Consider the following 20,749-nt stretch of genomic DNA (forward strand, 5'->3'; position numbering starts at 1 on the left):
TGATGATGGCCATAGAGACTCCTGAGATTACTGCATACTTAGGCATTGAAGGATAGCTATATCATAACTGGATATATTAAAACAAGAAAGAACTTTAATTCAATTTCATCAATTTACACATGAGAAAATCGAGACCCAGAGAATTGATGTAACGTATTTATGAAGGGAATATTCACCCTAATGAAATCATGAGTCACTGGAAATATGAAAGTGCAAAGTCTTTTCTTACTCTTTCATAAAACCATACAGTCCCCAAAATGAATAGCTATAGTATTACAGCTAGATGTTGTAGTGCACATACTGGAGTTAGGAAGATCTGTGTTCAAATATAGCCTTAGATATTTAATATTGGTATAACCATATTAATATTGAATATTAATATGGTAAATTAATAATTTAATATTAGACAAGTCATTCTACCTCTGTCTGCCATAATAATAATAGCTACATATCAACTATAACATGCCAGACAATGTGATAAGAGTTTTACCAATATTTTCTCATTTGATTTTCACAACAACCCTGTTTTAAAATATGATCTCATCTGATCCTCACAACAATCCTGGGAGATAGGTGCTATGGTTATCCTCATTTTACAGATGAGGAAACTGAGTTAAATTGTTTAAAATCACACAGCCAGTAAGTCCCTAATGGTGAAATTGAATTTAGGTTTTCCTGACTACTTGCCCAGTGCTCTATGCATTGTTTCACCTAATTGCCTCAGCTTCCTCATCTGCAAAAAAAAAAAAAAAAAAAAGTGATAAATGTTGGAAAGAATGTGGGAAAATTGGGACACTAGTGCACTGCTGGTGAAGTTGTGAACTGATCCAATCTTTCTGGATTGCCCAAAGGACAACCAAACTGTGTAGAGCCTTTGACCCAGAAATACTGTTACTAGGTCTATATTCCAAAGAGATCATAAAAAGGGAAAAGGATCTATATATGCAAAAATATTTATAGCAGTGCTTTTTGTGGTGGCAAAACATTGGAAACAGAGGGGATGGCCATCAATTGAGAAATGCCTAAACAAGCTATAGTATATGAATGTAATGGAATACTATTGTGCAATATGAGATGATCAGATTTTCAGAAAAATCTGGAAAGGCTTGAATGAACCAATGCAAAGTTAAATAAGCAGAACCAGAAAAACATTGTATACAGTTTCAGCAACATTGTGTTGATCAACTATGATTGATTCAGCTCTTCTCAGCAACACAATTATCCAAGACAAGTACAGAGAACTTATGAAGGAAAATACTATCCAAATAAAGAACTAATGGAGTCTGAATGACTATAAAAGCATAATTTTTTTCACTTACCCTATTCTTTCTCGTGTTTTTTAATCTATTTTTTAATATATGCTTTACATGATAATACATTTATAAACTATATCAAACTGCTTACTATTTTTGAAAGAGAGGAGAGGAGGGAGGGAAAAAATTTGGAATTCAAAATTTTATAAAAATGAATGCTAAAAATTTTCTCAACATATAACTGGAGAAAAAACAAGATTTCAAAACAAATGAGTTGGTTTAAAAAAAGGAAAAAGTAGAAAGAATGATGGATTTTGAGTCAAAAAAAAATCTGAATTCAATTTAGTTATCTTCCTAACCATGTGACCTTGAGTTTCATCTTTTTGGGTCTCGATTTCCTCATCTGTAAAATAAGAGGCTTAGACCACATGACCTTGAAGAGTTACTTCAGCTCTAAATCTGATTTCATGGCAGCAATGAATAAAATACTGGGCTTAGAGTCGGAAGATTTGAGTTCAATTCTAGCATCAGATATTTTATTAGCTGTGTGACCCTGAGTAAGCCATGTAACCTCTGTTTGTCTCAGTTAACTCAAAGTCAACTGGATATAATAACAGCACCTACCTTGCAGAGTTATTGTGAAGATCAAATGAGATTATATTTTGTCAAGTGCTTAGTACAGTGCCTGGCAAATACTAAATGTGTCATAGATTCTTATTCCCTTCCCTTCCCTTCATGGATTATCCCTTCCTTCCAAAATCCTTTTCAGCTCTAAATCCTTTTTTTTTTTTTTTTGAGGGGGTTATTATTAAAGAGAAATCAGTTCACAGTGAAAACAGCACCACATTTAGAGTTAGGAAACCAGGATTCTGATCTTAATTCTAATATTTATTGCTTTGTGGCCATGGACAGAAGTCAATTTTTCTGAGCCTGTATTTCCTCATTAGTGAAATGGGGATGATAATGTTCGCACTTGAAAATCCAGCATGGAATAGTGGATAGAATACTAAATGGAGTCAGGAAAACCTAGCTAGCTTCATGTCCTGACTCTGAGATAGATAGACAGATAGATATATATAGATAGATAGATAGATATACACATATGCTGTGTGACCCTGGACAAATCACTTAACTTCTCAGTATATCAGGCAACTTCCAAAGAATATAAATTGCAGAGCTAGTAATATTTTGCATTGACATAAACTTTATGAAATCATAGGTCTGGTAATAATGTACATATATATACACACATGGGCATATATACATTTTTGTCATATATAATACATATTATATATACATAGAACATGTGAATAACAATTTGTGTATAATATGGGCAATATGTAACATGCATATTATATATATATATATAATATATGTGTATAGTATATGTGGGCAGCCAGGTGATACAGTGAATAGAATACCAGGCTTAGGGTCAGGAAGATTCATCTTCTTAAGTTCAAATCTGACCTCAGACTCTGTGTGACCCTGAACAAGCTACTTAACTACTCAGTTTCCTCATCTGTAAAATGAGCTGGAAAAGGAAATGGAAAACCACTCCAGTGTTCTTGCCAAGAAAACCCAAAATGCGGTCACAAATACTTAGATATGAATGAAAATGACTAAAATTTTTTTCTACATTTAGATACGTTATAAACTATAAAGTGTTATGTAAATGTGAATGATTGACTACTGAAGATTTGAGACTCATCAGGTCCTTTTTAGTAGGCCCCAAGATTTGAGATAACCCTAATTATAAGCTTCATGCCTCAGGGAAGAGTCCTCACTAAGTCTCAACCCGTGTGATATTACAGAGCAAACTACCAAGCATTGCAGGGAGATCATTTGCATTATATTCAACTTATAACATTTCCAAGATATCTAACAATCATGAAATAGCTATAGGCTACTGGCCCATCAGCCATAGGCAGAGGAAAAATACAGTTATGCAGTATTCAGGCCCAATTTTCTTTTCACCAACTGGTCTTGAGAGCCACCTAGTGGTCAGTGTTACCATCTTGCCGAAGGCTTTTGGCCAGCCTGCAAAGAAAATCAAATTTTAGGATTTTGGCCTACTCTCAAGGATGACAGTGATGCTTGTTGGATCTGAGATGGGACACTTATGGAAATGCCGTAATTGAGGATGTGAGGATTTTATGTCAGAGAACAGGAAAAAACTGCAATTTCCCACACTACTATGTCTATAGTATCATGGAATAATGAATATCACCCTGGGCATCAAGAGGCCGGGGTGTCAGCCCAGTTCTATTAAAAATTACTTGTTAGTATTAAGGGAAATTTATCTAGCATCTCAAAAGTCTCGCCTATATGAATCAGAGTGGATGACCTCTAAGGTCTTTTTTTTGTTGTTGTTCCAAATCTTGATCTAAGGTCACCACATATCTAAAAGTCCTTGACCTAATAAATATATGTTGTTGCCCCAAAATGCTATTAATCTAGTAGCAGCAGACAACACATTGCTCCCCCAAAGCAGGGACGATTTCATCTTTACCAAGAAGAATTTATTATATTCTTAGTACTGCAGAATCTGAGTATTCTACAGAAAATAAGTTCCAAAGCTTCCTTGAGATAAGAACAGGTTCTACTGGGGGAAAAAAGGAAGGCAAATGGGTTCTTTTTGAGTAGACTTATGTCTCTATTTTCTCTTTGCCTCTTTCCTTTTTCCTATCACTAGGGAAAGGCAAAGATTGGAAAGGAGAAATGCTAAATGCTAACCACAGGGCTTGAACTGGACTATTCCAGATAAGGAGTAAAATGAATTTGATTTACAACATTTCAAACTCAAGCATTGGCAAGCTACAAAACATGTGCTGGAGGCAAGGTGACTCATGATTTTCAATGGCGTGTAGACTGCTAACCATTCTCTTAAAAAATGACAAAATTGATAGGATGCAGTCGCCTAAAATTTTACAGGAGAAAGTCAAATTGGTAGGAAGGGGGAGGACAAGAGAAGCTCTCAAGAATGAAATTCTGAAGACAGAAAAAATAAATTATTCTGATGAGGAAAAAGCAAAGTTAACTAAAGAGATGGATACAGCTATACAGAGATCCCATTGACTAAGTGAAATTTTTATTAGACATATAGAAAATTTAAAAGCAAGGTCAAAGAATAAAATGATTACAGAGCTGATTCAAAGTCCTTTGTAAATAATGTAGAGGGCAAAGGCATATGCAGAGGGGTATATGCAAGGCTTGACTCCCAGAGTGCTGACATTGTGGAGTAGGGGAGACACTTTCTTCTTGTCACAGCCTGGGAACTTTCAGTTCCTCGTGGCTACATGTATCAACAGGGCTTGGGGAGAAGAAGGAGGAAAGAGAATATGTATGGGATTATAGGTAAGCAGAGAGAAGGAAAGAATTCAAGTCAAACACTATCCTAGAGTGCCTGTACCCATGAACAGAATATTCTCTGTGCTGCTACTACAACATTCCTAACTGTAACTGATTTTGCTTTATGTGAAAAAAATTCCTAGTTATCCTTCTGAGTGCTAAAACTCAGAATGAGCTGAAGCCGCCATTTGAAAGCTAAAAACAACCCCAAATCAACTGATATTCGATATTCCACAAAAGAAAAAAATGACATCCCTCAGCCCCACAATCTCCTATTGCAAATACTCCCCAACGTCAGCTAAAAAGCCGATGGATTCAGAGGGCAGATGGAAACATATTTTATTTCTTTCTTTCTTTTTTTTTTTTTTTTTTTTTTTTGGACATGGACAATGCAGTAATTTGTTGTACATGGCTGTACATATTTGTAATGGGGTTTGTTTTTCTTGCCTTCTCAATAGATGGGAAGGGGAAGAAAAATAAATATGAAGTAAATACACACACACATATATATATATATATTTCCCCCGAGGCAACTGGGGTTAAGGGACTTACCCAGGGTCACACAGCTAGGAAGTGGTAAGGGTCTAAGGCCAGATTTCATCTCAGGTCCTCCTGACTTCAGGCTGGTGCTCTATCCACTGCATCATCTAACTACCCCCCAAAATAAAAATTTTTAACAAGAGTTGAAAAAACTGAGACAATCCAGGGTCATGCAGCTAATCTGTGTATAATTTAGTTGGAGGCTAATATTTAAACTCTGGACTTTATTTCAGGCTCCAGTACTCTTATTAATTGGGGCACCCAGCTGATAAAATTCTTGGATAAAAGATCTTTTTCCATAGGGCTCTTTTTTTGTCTGCAGCAGCCCTTCTGCTGGTTTGAGTCAGTCCAAGGAAGCTTACGGCATCGTCTCCACTGGCACTGCTATCACTCTCTGTTGGTTTGATCTTCTAAATGTTCTCCCCAGTTCTTTCTGAGTGCCCCAGACATCTGTTCAGTGCTTAAAGCTCTCACCAGTGTCAAAGCAGCAGGGTGTGCTGGATGGAGCACTGGCCTTGGCACTGGGAAGAACTGGCTTAACAGCCCAGCTCTAACACTGGGTGATTTGGGGCAAACCACTTAGCTTTTCTGATCCCTATTTTTTGAACCATGAGCTAGAGAGAGTAATGTAGCACCCACCTCACAGTGTAATAGACAATAAAAATATTTATATATGTGTGTGTTTATATTTATATGTGTGTATACATGTACATATGTATATAATGCACTCACATATACACATGTATCTGCATTACATATATTATAATACACATGGAAATATGTTCACATATCTTTATCTAGCTTTGCAAATCTGAAGTCCTATGTAAACAGGAGCTACTATTATTAATGAAGTTCCTTTCTAAGAGACTGCAGCCCTTGCATTAAAGGGCCAGACTCTTTTTCCTTCTATCTCTCACCTGTTTTCAACTCAACAAAATAGATGGCAGGGCTCAGGATCCTACCCACCCTCTCACTTTACAGCTTCCTTTTGTACATTGTCTTCCTTCTTTAGATTATAAATGTCATAAGTGCAGAGGCAGCCTTTTTCTGATTTTATCTCTGAAGTTTAGCACTGTGCCTTGCATTCAGTAGGTGCTTAATTAATGTTGGTTGAATTGAAATACCCACAGCTAATTTTTTTTAGGGAATTCTCTTCTAGGGAAGGAGGGCGGGGAGGGGGAGAAGAGAGAGAAAGAAGAAAAGTGCTTAACCTACACATGGCTTTCTTACTCCTCAGAATAAGATTTTGTGTTTTTTATTTTAAATTTCATTTTATTCTGAATTTAATTTTTAAAATTCCCTTATATAGTAGAGTAGGAAAAAAAAAGATGATTGTACATGCGATACTGCAGATGTATTGATATTTTTTTAAAATATATAATTAATTTATCATCTAAATTCCTTCTCTTCCCCTCTTTTCCTCTTCCCCTCTCCATGGTTACTATTAGACAGAAATATATATATATATATATATATATATATATATATGTAAAACTATTCTATATATACTTCTGTTTATCAGTTCTTTCTCTAGAAGTACATATAGAATGGTTTTACATATACATATATAAATATATGAATGATTTTACAAATATACACATACATATCTAGATAGATAGACATATATATGGTTTTACATATACATACATGGGGTGGGGGTAGAGATGAAGAAAGATCCTATCTGCATTCAGACATACTTATGTCCTAATGATAATTAATCTGGGTATTTATCATAGTCAAAATGACTTAATCACTCAAAAGTTGTTCTTAAAACAATGTTACTGTACTGTATACAATGTTCTCTTCATTCTGCTCATTTCACTCTATTATTTTGTGCAACTCTATCCATGTTTTTTTAAGATGGAGAATAAGGTTTTCAAGTCTATTTCTCAAAAGGCTTCAAATCTCTTAAGTATGAACCATGTGAAGGTGAGGGAAGAAGTGAGCACTCAGCATTCTTAATGTAGGTAAACAAGACTGTGAAAGTTCTAATCCACAATCATTAGATGATATCCTGTATAAACTAGTGGAGCTAATTTTGAATAGTTCCCTCAGACACTTTCCTAGGTATGTGATTCTGGTGAGCTTTCAATATCAGTGTCCTTTTTTTTCCCCCTATAAAATGGGAATAATAGAAGCATTTGCCAAATAGTATTATCGTAAGAATTAAAAGAATTTATATTTGTAAAGAGCTTTGCAAACCTTAAAGTGGGATGTAAATCCTAGTTCTTGGTTATCAGTAGGACATGAATTGAATTTTTTAATTATTTGAATTATTTTTCTGTTTGCATGAATCCTCTTGTTGATCCATTCTCCCTCTTTTAATCCCATGGAATATAAAGGACATGGGTTATATGTGTGTCTATGAAATTGAATAAAGTTAACTGGCTTTCACATAAATTAGACCCTATATCTTTACCTTTATTAATTGTTTATTACCATTTCTTGTCTAAGGTATGCCACATATAACTCCAAAAGGCTTTTGAATAAGATAACTGAATCAGACCATGATTTAATTCTTCTGGACCTTGGTGCCCCTCAAGTAGCCGCTTTAACTGTTGAAGCAGTCAAGAGGCAGAGGGGAGATACAGGATGGGAAAAATGAAAGCTTCACTGATGGATCATGGGAAGAAAGTGGAAGACCAAGAGATAGAAGAAATGACAGGTTTGATTGATGGTACTTGATACTTGGATTAATGAGTGATTTTGTCACCATAGATGTCCCCTCTGCTAATGCAGGTCCCAATCATGCTTTGCCTTTCCCATCATATGCATTCTTATCTAGGTTTTTCCAAAATCTTACATATTTTTGTTGCTCTTGTTCAGTTGTTTTCAGCTAGGTTTGTAGGATTTTCTGGGCAAAGATGCTGGAGTGTTTGCCATTTCCTTTCTAGTTCATTTTACAGATGAGGAAACTGAGGCAAACAGGGTCTGTGACTTGACCAGGCTCACATAGCTAGTGTCTGAAGCCAGATTTGAATTCAGATTTTCCTGACTTCAGGACTGGCATTTTATCCACTGTACTATTTAGCAGAATGATAAATTGATAATTGATAAATTAGCATTTATCAAGTAGAAGATTTAAAATAAAACAGCTAATATTTATTAAGCATTTATGTGACAAAGAGGAAACTGATCTTAAAAGACTTACCCAGTCACACAGCTAGAGACAGAATTTGAACTCAGGTCTTCCTGACTCCAGATCCAGTGCTGTCTACTACATCATCTCTCTCTAAAACCTTTTCTTAGCCTCTTTTTATGTCTAGAGGATAACTGAATATTCTTAAGATCTCTCGCAGGAGTCCTCAAACTACGGCCTGCGGGCCAGATGAGGCAGCAGAGGACGATTATCCCCCTCACCCAGGGCTATGAAGTTTTTTTATTTAAAGGCCCACAAAACAAAGTTTTTGTTTTTACTATAGTCCGGCCCTGCAACAGTCTGAGGGACAGTGAACTGGCCCCCTATTTAAAAAGTTTGAGGATCCCTGGAGGATAAGGATAAATGTAGGATTCAGTTGTCTTTCTTTCTTAATACATGACCCATCCTTCTCCCCTTTGGTCTGCATTATGTGTATAACTGGAGTTAGCTAGATGGCGAAGTGGATAAAGCAGAATCGGGAAGTCCTGAGTTCAAATGTGATCTCAGACACTTTCTAGCTGTGTGAGTCTGGGCTAGTGACTTAACCCTGTTTGCCTCGGTTTCCTAATTTGTGAAATGAACTGGGAAAGGAAATGGTAAACCCTTCCAGCGTCTCTGCCAAGAAAATCCCAAATGGAATTACAAAGTTGAACATGAGTGAAATGACTCAACTGCAATAAAATAGAACATATAGACAACAAGCTAGACTCAGGCTTGGATAGAAGTAGGAAGATGCCATTTGGGCAACTGCAGATCTTTTAAATATTTCATACTGCTCACTGCCACAAAAATCCTTTTTTTTAGGATCAGAGAAACAGAGCTGAAAGGAACTTCAGAGGCCATGCTGTCCAAACTCCGCATTTTACAGATGTGGAAACAGATCAGAGGGAAAAAAGTAAATTGCCTCAAGAGACACGGGGGATGTCAGAAATAGAATTTTAATCCCTTTTCCTCAAATTCCAGAACCTGATTTTTCTACTGTGCCAAACTATCTCCCTTTTTATAATCACTCATTTCACCCGGTAATGTTATATGGGTACACATCAGGGAACTTCATACTTATATTACTAAATCTGGGTTTTAGACTGGCTTATATGAGAGTTACCCTAAAAAATGACATCTGCAGAGGCTTTCAGATTTGTAAAATACTTTAATACATTAGCTCATTTTTAGCCTCTTATCACCCTTTTTTGAGATAGATACTACACTGTCAGCATAACCATTTTACATGTGAGGAACTGAGAGTGAATCCTTGTACGATATAATTTACAAGTAAAAACTAATTTAAATTTAAGACAAAAGTTATCAGGTAAAAAGAAATCCTCTACATGTCATTCTTCCATTCAGGAGTCTCCAGTGGCTTCCTATTGTCTCTAGAATCAAATACAATTATCCCTTCCACACTGAGAAGGTTAGAGGTGAGGAGCCCCCAAGATCTGGAAAACCCATGTAAAATTTTGTGACCCTCCTTTTGAACTACTGTAGAAGTTTGAATTTTTTTTTTCTTTTTCTTTTATGGGTGTTTTAGCACCTTATTGTAAAATTTGGGTTAAGTTTTTTTCTGTCTCATCTCCTGACCTTCAAATATTGTCTGGGGCTTCTGCAAAACTCCCCCCAAATTCCTATTTAATTTGTTATGCCTATGCCTCGAAAGCACAATGGGGAAAGTCATGATGTGGAAGGGGTGTACATGTATAAAGTCTTTTGTGGAGATTTTAAAACACTTCAATCACCTTGTTCCAACCCTCGGGGTTTATTACATATTACCTCACACACACATTGTGTATGACCCCAAGTCAATCTGGCCTTCTGTCTGTCCCTCACAAATAAGATTTCCTTCTCCTAATTTTCTCTCTTTACTGCCCTCATGTCTAGAATGCACTCCTTTTTTTTTTTTTTTTTACTATAGAATCCCCTTCTTTAAGCAAGACATAGTTCAAATATCACCTTCTCTATAAAGCCTTTTATAGATGTTCTCAAGTGCTGTTCCCCTTCCTCAAAATATCTATTTTCTTTATATTTATTATGCCTGTGCTTATGCATGTTCTTGTTGTCTCTTCCATTAAAATGCAAGCTTATGAGTAGGAACTGTTTTATTCATATTTGGAGTCATAGTGCCCTGTAGTGTCTGTCACATAGCAGGCAATTAATAATTTTTTCTGAGAGAAAAGCAATACCCTGGCTCCAACCTACATTTCAAGGGTGATTACTATCAAGAAATTCTTTCTGCCAAAAGGAATGGGACCTCTTGGAAGAGTTGTACCCATTGTCAGAGATCCAATGATATAGGTCAAAGATAAGAGACCAAACTAAAAGCAAGGAAATGTATTCTCATGCTACAGAAGATGATTCTGATAACAGCTACAGTTTCCTAAGATACAGATTTAATTTTTATAATTTTTCAGCCTCAGTTAGAGTTAACCAATAGCATTTTGCAACAAATCTTTCATAGGAAAGGAAAAGTTAGTGAACAGGGAAATCAGCCAAAGGGAAAAATTGGGTTCTGGGAGAATGTCATGTCCTTGTCAGGATTTGTTTTTAGAAGGAGAAAGATATTTCCTGTTCAAGGATGGGAGACAAGAGAAAGTGACTAAATATAATTAGGAAGACAAAATAGAAGCATTAAGGGAAGAATTTTAGACTGGATGGACCACAGAGGGAGATGAATAGTTATTACAACTATGAAACCTTCCATTTTTATCATATCCTAATATAGTTGATGAAAGAGAAATGCAATTCCCTCTTTTAATTATTTCCTATATGTAGCTTACTTTGTATTTATTTATTTACATGTTGTCTCCTCCATTAGATTGTGACCTCCTTGAGGACAGGGACTAAATATTTATTGATCTCTCCTTCAATAATGATTAGGGACACTTTTTTATCTCTTTCCTGAACTATTTTTTTAAATAATATTTTATTTCCCTCAATTACATTGCAAAATAATTTTAAACATTTTAAAAAAAGTTTTGAGTTCCAAATTCTATCCCTTCCATTTCCCATCATGGTAAGCAATCAGACAGGTGATATATGTTCAGTCATGTAAAATATTGTCCTATTAGTCATTTTATGGCAGAACACTCAAAGAAGGGGTGAAAGGAAAAGAAAACAAAGGGGAAAATAGTATGCTTTAATCTATAATCAAATGCTAGCCTTTATTTCTCTAGCGATATCATTTTTCATCATGAAAATTTGGAATTGTCTTGTTTTATTGTATTGCTGAGAATAATTGGCATAACATAGCTGTTACTGTGTACAATATTCTCCTGATTCTGCTCACTTCATTCTGTATCCATTAATACAGTCTTTCTAGGTTTTTCTAAAATCATTCTTCTCATCATTTCTTATAGCATGAGGATATTCCATCACAACCATATTTATTCAATCATTCCTCTTTGCTACCACAAAAAGAGCTGTTACAAATACCCTTGTTTTAATAGATATTTCTCCCCTTTTTTTCATCTCTTTGGGTTACAGACCTAATTGTAGTATTACTGGGTCAAATGGTATTGCACAACTCTAGAATGCCTGGATTAAGTTCACAATACAAAGGGGTTATTATTATGATCGGGGACTTTTAAATATTAAAGTGGGGGCATTAGTCCATCCAGGTCTTATTAAATAATTGTGGTTTCTGTTTTATCCCTGCTTTACAAGTCGTTCTTCATCTACTTCACTTTCTGGCCAAACTGACATTCCTGATGATCCTCACAAAAGCCATTCTATCTCCAATCTTGCTGATTTTTCAGACTCTTCACATTTGTCTCTCAGAGGCTCAGGCTTTCTTCCAAGTTCAGCTATAATGGCATTTTTTATTACAAATCTTTGTTGATCTCCCCATCTTCCTCTGTCTCTGAAATTACCTTTAATTTATGTGTTTATGTATTTATGTATGTATATATATAACTATACACACAACAGACACTTAACAAAAATTTTTTTTCTTATATTAAACTTTTTACTATAACTTTTATTTACAAGATATATGCATGGGTAATTTTGTCAGCACTGACAATTGCAAAACCTTTTGTTCCAATTTTTCCCCTCCTTCCATCCACTCCCTCCCCCAGATGGCAGGTAGACCAATACATGTTAAATATATTAAAGTATACAATATAGGTATACATTTAACAAATGATTTTGATTGATTCTTTGTAGCATGACAGGTGAGTTTGAATGTGGGAGGCGGACAGCTGGAGCACTGGACTGGGTCATTAAATCCCACCTCAGCTAGCCACCAGCTATGCGACTGAGTCGCTTAACCTCTCTGTATCTCAGTTTCCTCATCTGTAAAAGGGAGTTGGATGAAAGTCTCTTCCAGCTGAAAAGCAATGGATCCCAGGAATCACACGTCTGTTGTGAAAATGGAAACGTTACTTTAAAGACCCATTCAAATTCTCATGGGATGGACGGATTGGAGGAAAAGGAAGTAAGGAGATGGGGAATGAGGAGGAAGGCAGGAGGAGAGCAGGAAAAATGGAGAGAGGAGGAAGGAAAGAGGAAATAAGAGAGAGAGGGAGGAGGAGGAAAGAGGAAAGAAGATGAAGAGGGAGGAAAGAGGAAGATGGGAGAGAGGGAGAAGGGTAGAAGGGGAAGAAATGGTCAGAGGGAAAGAAAAGGAGGAGTGGAGAAAGTGGAAGAGTGAGAAAGGGAGGAAAGAAAAGAAAAGAGGAGAAAGAAACGGAGAGAAGGAAAAAAGCGGGGAAATGGTTGAAGGAAAAAGATGGGAGAGGGGGAAGAGAAATGGAGGGGGAGGAGGAGGAAAGGGGGGAGAAAAGAAAGAGAATGAAAGAAGAGGAAAGAGAGTGAAAGAGGGGAAAGGGAGAAAGACAGGAAGAAGAGGGAGGAAAGAGGCGAAAATGGATGGGGAGAGGAAGAGAAATGAGAGGAGAAACAGGGGGAAGGAAAAGGGAGGAAGAGAAAGGGGGGAAAAGAGGAGAAAGAAACGGAGAGAAGGAAAAAAGAGCGGGGAAATGGTTAAAGGAAGAAGATGGGAGAGGGGGAAGAGAAATGGAGGGAGGGAGGAGGAGGGGGGGGAAAAGAAAGGAAAAGGGGAAAGGGGAGAAAGAAAAAGAAAGGGAAAAGACAAGGAGGAAAGAGGAAATGGAGGGAGAGGAAGAGAAATGAGAGGAGAGAAGGGAAGGAAAAGGGGAGGGGAAGAGAAAGGGGTAAAAAGGAGAAAGAAACGGAGAAGGGAAAAAGAGGGGAAATTTAAAGGAAAAATGGGAGAGGGGAAAGGAAATGGAGGGAGGGGAAAAAAGGGGAAAAAGAAAGGAAAAAGAGGAAAAGAGAGTGGAAAAGGGAAAGGGGAAAGACAGAAGAAGGGGGAAAAGAGGGAAAGGATGGGGAGAGGAAGAGAAATGAGAGGAGAAACAGGGGGAAGGAAAAGGGAGGAAGAGAAAGGGGGGAAAAGAGGAGAAAGAAACGGAGAGAAGGAAAAAAGAGCGGGGAAATGGTTAAAGGAAGAAGATGGGAGAGGGGGAAGAGAAATGGAGGGAGGGAGGAGGAGGAAAGGGGGGAGAAAAGAAAGAGAATGAAAGAAGAAGAAAGAGAGTGAAAGAGGGGAAAGGGAGAAAGACAGGAAGAAGAGGGAGGAAAGAGGCGAAAATGGATGGGGAGAGGAAGAGAAATGAGAGGAGAAACAGGGGGAAGGAAAAGGGAGGAAGAGAAAGGGGGGAAAAGAGGAGAAAGAAACGGAGAGAAGGAAAAAAGGGGGTTAAAGGAAGAAGATGGAGGGGGAAAGAAATGAGGAGGGAGGGAGGAGGAAAGGGGGAGAAAGGGAAAAAAAGAAGAAAGAGAATGAAAGAGGGGAAAGGGAGAAAGACGGAAAAAAAGGGGAAAAGAGGCAAAAATGGATGGGGAGGGAAGGAAAAGAGGGAAACAGGGGAAGGAAAAGGGAGGAGGGGGGAAAAGAGGAGAAAGAAAGGAGAGAAGGAAAGAGGGGAAATGGTTTTAAAAAAGAAGAGGGGAGGGGGGAAGGAAATGGAGGGGGAGGAGGGGGAAAGGGGGAGAAAAGAAAAGGAAGAAAGAAGAAGAAAGGAAAGAGGGGAAAGGAGAAAGAAAAAAGAGGGAGGAAAGAGGGAAATGGAGGGGAGAGGGGAAAGGAGAAAAAGGGGAAGAAAAGGAGGGAAGGAAAGGGGGAAAAGAGGGAAAGAAAGGGAAGGAAAAAGAGGGGAAATGGGGAAGAAGATGGAGAGGGGAAAAAATGGGGAGGGGGGGAAGGGAAAAAGGGGGAGAAAAAAAGGAAATGGAAAGAGGGGGAAAGGAAATGAAAAAGGGGAAGAAACAGAGGGAAAAGAGGTAAATATAAGGAAGAAAAGAGAAAGACAGGGGAAGGAAAAGGGAGGGGAAGGGAAAAGAGGAAAAGGAAAGGGAGGGGAAAGCGGGGAAAGGGGGGAAATGGGGAGGGGAAGGTGGAGGGGGGAAGGGAAGGGGGGGGGGGAAAGGGAGGGGGGGGGAGGGAAAGGGAGAGGGGGGGGGGAGGGGGGGGGGGGGGGGGGGCAGGGGGGGAAAAGGAGGGGGGGGGGGGGGGGGGGCGGGGGGTTGGGATGGGGGGGGGAAATGGGGGGGGGAAGGAGGAAAGGGGGAAAGGGCGCCGGGAAAGAAAGGGCCGGGAAAGGGGAAAGCGGGGGGAAGAAGGGGGGGGCGGGGTGGGAAAGAGTGGGGGGGGAAGGAAAAGGGGGGGAGAAAGGAAAGGAAGAAGGGCGCCGCCAGGGGGCCTTTGGGGAAGGGCCCCCCCCCCCTCCCCTCCCCCCCCCCCCCCCGGGGCCCGGCCGGGTGGGTTTTTCCGGACTGGGGCCTAAACGGCCACAGGAAGGGGTGATGGAGCCGGAACGGGGGTGGGGCACCGGGGTTGGCGGGAGGGCCCGGTGGGGGCCCCGGCCGGGAGGGTCCCAGGGGGACCGGGCCCGGCCCTGGGCCCCCCCGGGGTCCTGTCCGGGGAAAGGTTTTTTTGGGAGGGCGGGCCAGCCTTCCTCGGGCCTAAAGTCCTGGTCGCGGAGGGCGTCCCAGAGAACACCTGAAGTTTGCCAGGCGAACCCCCCTGCCTTGCGGGCCCTCCCGGCCTTTCTATCCTAGTCACTGGTCCCCCCCTTTTTTTGCCAGCACGAGGGGCCGGGGCCTCTATGGGAAAAGAAATTGCTCCCCCTTTTCCCTTTTTCCCCCCACCCCCCCTCCTCCCTCCTCCCCCCCTTTCCCTCCCTCCCTCCCCTTCCTCCTTCCCCCTTTTCTCTTTTCTTTTCTTTTCCCTTTTTCCCCTTTTCGCTTCTTTTTTTTTGGAGGTGGTTTCCTTTTCTTTTTTGAAACCAAGAATTAAAAAATTTAATTTGGGGGTTCGAATATAAGAATTAGTTTAAGATTCCTGTGTCCGTATATGAGGCAGGTCATTCAAAGAGAGGGAACATCAGCCGATAGTCACGTTGCTGCTGTTCTTCCAACTCAAAGAATATTCCTAATGATTCAGGAACAGTTTTTTTTTTTTTGAGTTGATACTGTATTGATTCATAGCCCTCATAATATCATTCCTTTTCTTGTCTTAAATAAGAGATCCATGTGTCAGGAGCTAAGTAATTCTCTAGAGATTTCAGTTACCCCATTCAGAGAGTTTGAGGGACATTCAGGTAACATGAAACCCAAATCATCTGGCCTTTGAACAATTCTAAAGAAGAACCTATTACATCTTGGAAGCAGACTTTCTGTTCTACTTTTAGATGACACTGATGGGTCCCAATTTCGAGCCTAAATTGACTTTTTTTGTAGCTTTTACCCATTCGTTGTTCCTGGTTTTTCTCTCTATGGCCAAACAGATCTAGTCTAATTCCTTTTTCACACGTTTCTTCCTCTCCCCATCCACTTTCCCTCTTTCCTCCCTCTGTCTTCTTCCCTTTCTTTCCGTCTTTCTCCCTTTCCCCTCTTTCACCTTCTCTCTTTCCTCTTCTTTCACTCTCCTCTTTCTTTTCTCCCCCCTTTCCTCCTCCTCCCTCCCTCCATTTCTCTTCCCCCTCTCATCTTTTTCCTTTAACCATTTCCCCGCTCTTTTTTCCTTCTCTGCGTTTCTTCTCTTTTCCCCTTTCCTTTCCTCCCTTTCTCACTTTTTTCAGATACTTGAAGACAATTATCAAGTTGGCCTGAATCTTTCCATCTTCAGAGCTGGTTGTGATCCTTTGGACACTCTAGCTTATCGATATCCTTGAATTACGGGTATCTAGAACTTAACACAGTACTTCAGGTGAGATCTGATGACAATTTCACCTCCCTCAATGCAGTCTAATGTCACATTAGCTTTTGGGACAGACCGTATCATGTGACTGACTTGAGTTTGCAGTCTGCTCCAAATCCTAGATGTTTTTCAGAATAAGTACTGCTTAGCCATGTGTTCCCCATCTCATGATTTTGAAGTTGATCTTTTTGTACCCAAGTTTAAATTTTTTCATTGATACTTGTTGAATGTCTTCATACTAGATTAAGCACTGTCAAGAGACTGTTTAACATTTTTTTGGATCCTGACTGTCATTTAATGTGTTTACTGGTTTTCTCACTTTTGTATCATCTGATGAGCTTAATATCTGTTCTTTTATCCAAATCATTAACAAAAATTTGAAATATCACAGGCCCAAGCAGATGTATTTGAAACTTCCTGCCATATTTACATCGGATCATTAGCAACCAACCACTCTCAGTTTAGCCATTCAGCCAAATCTGGATCTGACTATTATTTAATTTCTTATCTCTCCGTAAGAATAGAATAAGATACGTTTTCAAAAGCTTTCCTAAAATCTGAGTTAACTGTTATCTATAGCATTTTTCTCATCTGCTAGTTTAGTAATTTGTCAGAAAAGGAAATAAGGTTAGTTTGGTTTGATCTATTGTTGATGAATATATCCTCACACTTTGTAGCCACCATTTCCCTTTCTAGATGTTTACCAATCCTTTGGTAATTTTCCCCAGGAATTGAAGTTAAGCTCACTTAGTTTGCAAATTGTGTTATCTTCCCTTTTTTGAAGATCAGAGAATTTGACCTTTTCTAGTCATCTCTTATTTTTCATGATCTTTAAGTTATTACTGACACTGCCAGTTCTTTTCTTACCCAAATATGTAATTCATCTGGATCAAGTGTCTGAAAGATTACTTCTTGATAGGGAGGAAAATACAGAAACACCTTGATATCTATGTGGCTCAATTCTGGATCCTCTCCCTAAACTAACTTTTTTTTTTTCCCCCCTACTGAGAGAGTTGGGGTTAAATAACTTGCCCAGGGTCACACAACTAGGAAGTATTAAGTGTCTGAGAGCAGATTTGAACTCAGGTTCTCCTGACTTCAGAGCTGGTGCTCTATCCACTGTGCCACCTATCTGCCCCCTAAACTAACTTTTCTTGAAATTTGACCAAAGAATTGAGTACTCAGTTAGGTTTGGCTCAAAAGAGACAGAACTTAATCTTGGGCACTTCCCTAGGCTAAAGACAACTCAAATTTTTTACTTCAGTTATAAGATATATATCTTTGAGTCTCAAGCTTTCTTGTTTCTTAATTTGCCATTTTCAGAAACTATTACTCTTTTGTAAATGAAGTTAAAGTGAGAGAGTGGTTAAAGTGGAGACTCCATTTGTTCCTGTTAAGCCTTCCTTATTAAATAATATTGAACCAATGGTAACAAAAGGGAAGAGCTTCTTACTTTAGTCTGAATTCATGCATAGGTGCTGTTTAGCCTACTTATAGACTTATCTGTAGACCTAGGTCATCCATATCTTTTCAGACTTTGGCATTGCAAGCTTTTAAGCATCAAGGATTCTCTACAATCCTAAAACTGTGGTTTGCAACCCCATATGGGGTCTTGTAAACAAACGTTGGGGAGCGCAAAATGATTTATCATTAGTTATTATAGTTGATTTATTTGCCTATTTTATATATCTATATATCTGGGGTCATGAAAATTATTTTTGGTGAAAAGCGGTCATGAGTGGAAAGTTTAAGAAGTCTTGCTCCACTAGAAGAACATTTGTATAAAATGATGAATGTTTGTAACAGGGAACAGGTTAATGTTGTTAGAAATATTACAGTTTTCTAAATGCAGTTGAAGCTATTCTCTTAATCCTATTCATTTCTGAGTTTCAATTTATTAGCCATATTAAATGCCTGTTCTAAATACATGTACTAATATGCTACCTTGCCTTCTGCCTAAATGACATAATCTAGAGAAAAGGCATGGTTTTTTCATTTTAGTTCTTTCCTTCATAGATTAATAATGCTGATATCTTTTGAATGGTCATGGATCATATTGAGCACTTTTCTCATTCTGAAATGGATACACCTAGAGAACCTCTTCATTTCTGGGGAATCCTCCCATTTTATAGGGCATTTTTAACTGTACCTTTGGCAAGCTTATCTCCCTGATTTGTGCCTTGTTGGACAGTGATTATCAGAAAGGCATTGGACAGTTACCTCTATAGTTGCGTTTATTATGGAATTTTATATGATTCTATAGATAGAAAATTAAAACTTCATTTTGATCCTCCAACTGAAGTCTGTACCATTGAGTCAATTAAGGGACTATAAAGATGGCCTGCTGTAGAAATTTTTTTGTGTGTGGGAAAGGTTATCTGTTCCCTTCTCATGATTTCATCAAGGATACCCTGAAATGCATATAGATAGTTCTTATAAAAACTTTTTATCAAGATGAGATGAGCATGTGGGTTATAATTATTAATGTCATCTTGATTGCCTTTTTTGGATATTAATGTTGTCTTTGATTTTTTTTCCATTCTTTCTGTGCCTTTTCTTCCTTGATGTATTTTATAAAATGATTGCTTAGAGTCATAAAGTTGAAAGGGACTTTGTAGGCCATTCCAACCCCTTCGTGGTATAAATTAAGATATTGATATGCAAAGAAGTTAATTGATTTACCAGAATCATACAATTAGTTATAGAACTAAGATTTTAATCCAAATTGACTCTGACTCCAAATCCCACCTTGAAAAAGTTGTTTTTTCACTCCTGTCTTTCCCAGTCAATCTGATGCGGGAAAGATTCCAATCTTTGATTCCCAACCCCCCTAGCTAATGTAAATTACCCTTTGACTCACAAATCCTGGTCCCTTTGAATTCCAATAGAAGGTCCGTACCTATCCCAGCCCCACCCGGATCTGAGCCAACTTTGGGGCTACACCCCAAAGCCCCTCGAGCTAAGTCTCCGACTTAAAAGGACCACACTGGGAACCCTTCTTTGCAGAGATTCCAAACATGGTCGCCATGTGAGTACCCTCTGTCCACTGGACCCTCTGTCCAGTACCCTCTTTATCTCTACCTTCACCTATCTCCTACTTCTAGACTCAATAATAAACCTCTTTTATTAATCTAGCTCTCTGGGCCAATAAATGCTTTTATTGGGAATCCGAGCTGCTTCTAGACCTCATATACCGCCGTATCCTTGCGCCGAATCTAAGGGGGTTTTTGCAGGGGAACTCTGTTTGACTCCCTGTACCCCAAACCTGCCACTAGACCTTAACTAAACCCTAATTTCATTTAGGTACCCCAAATGTAGACCTCAACATGTGGTCTACACCTCAACATTCAGTTCCTAACCTCAACAAATCCACTGTTTCTAACTTAAACCATATTCCCCCTCACTCACTCATCACTGTGTCTGAAAACATCTATATTATTTGTTCAATCAATAAGTATTTATTAAGCCCCTGATCTGAGCCAGACACTCTGCTAAGTGCTGGGGATGCAGGAACAAAAATGAAATACTTATTGGTTGGCAGAAGTAGGTAGGTGGCACAGTGAAAACACTGGGCCTACAGTCTGGAAAACCTAAGTTCAAATCTAGTTTCACATATTTACTATTTGAGTCACCTTGATCAGCTGTAAAATTAAAGTTATAATAATATCTCTAAAAGTTGTTATACATATTGGATTAGATAATTTTAAAGCACTTGGTATGGTACCTGGCACTTAGTAGATGTTTTAAAATGTATCCTTTCTTATTAAAAACACTAGAGAGCATAGGAATAAATAGTTTTCCTTAAAATGATAAGCAGCATCTATCTAAAACCATTGGCAAGTATTTGTAAAGGGGACATGGTGGACAAATTCCCGGTAAGATCAGGGGTAAAATGCTTGTTCCCTTCAAGGCCCTTACCTTCCAGATTGGAAACTTCAGTTTAATTGGTACCTCCCTGTTTATCATCTTAATTGTGGGAAAACAATCTAACATGCCTGAGTGAGATTCCTCTAAGTGAGCTTATAAATACCCAAATTATCCAGCAGCATGGAATAGGAATTTGAGATCATCATGAACTTCTTTCTCTTGCCATTCCCAGAAGTCTGTTGTTGCCAAGGTTCCCTCATGGAATCTTGATTGTTTTCTGATTATGCCCTGCCCAGTCCCACTTTGGAGGTATCAGTTCTAGTTCTGAGCTTAGGAAATCATTGTGTTGACCTACTTTGGACTCCTTAGTCCTGGCCCCAAGGT

At 38.7% G+C, this 20,749-nt stretch overlaps 1 protein-coding gene across 5 annotated transcripts in view; it reads left to right on the top strand.

Annotated features, from left to right (window-relative positions):
- The first annotated feature begins 16,320 nt into the window (after window positions 1–16,320).
- AGK (acylglycerol kinase) overlaps window positions 16,321–20,749 on the top strand; it is a 91,318-nt gene continuing 86,889 nt past the window's right edge. For 2 of the 5 annotated variants that reach the window (XM_031939212.1, XM_031939214.1), the window contains exon 1: window positions 19,491–19,526. In XM_031939212.1, coding sequence (XP_031795072.1) covers window positions 19,516–19,526 — 11 coding nt within the window. In that variant the 5' untranslated portion in view covers window positions 19,491–19,515. Of the gene's footprint in view, window positions 16,508–19,490; window positions 19,527–20,298; window positions 20,748–20,749 lie in introns of those variants that run through there. The other 3 variants (XM_012551082.3, XM_023504927.2, XM_031939213.1) reach the window with 3 other exon arrangements.

Source organism: Sarcophilus harrisii, chromosome 5 (genome assembly GCF_902635505.1).
Source record: "Sarcophilus harrisii chromosome 5, mSarHar1.11, whole genome shotgun sequence".
Classification (NCBI taxonomy): domain Eukaryota; kingdom Metazoa; phylum Chordata; class Mammalia; order Dasyuromorphia; family Dasyuridae; genus Sarcophilus; species Sarcophilus harrisii.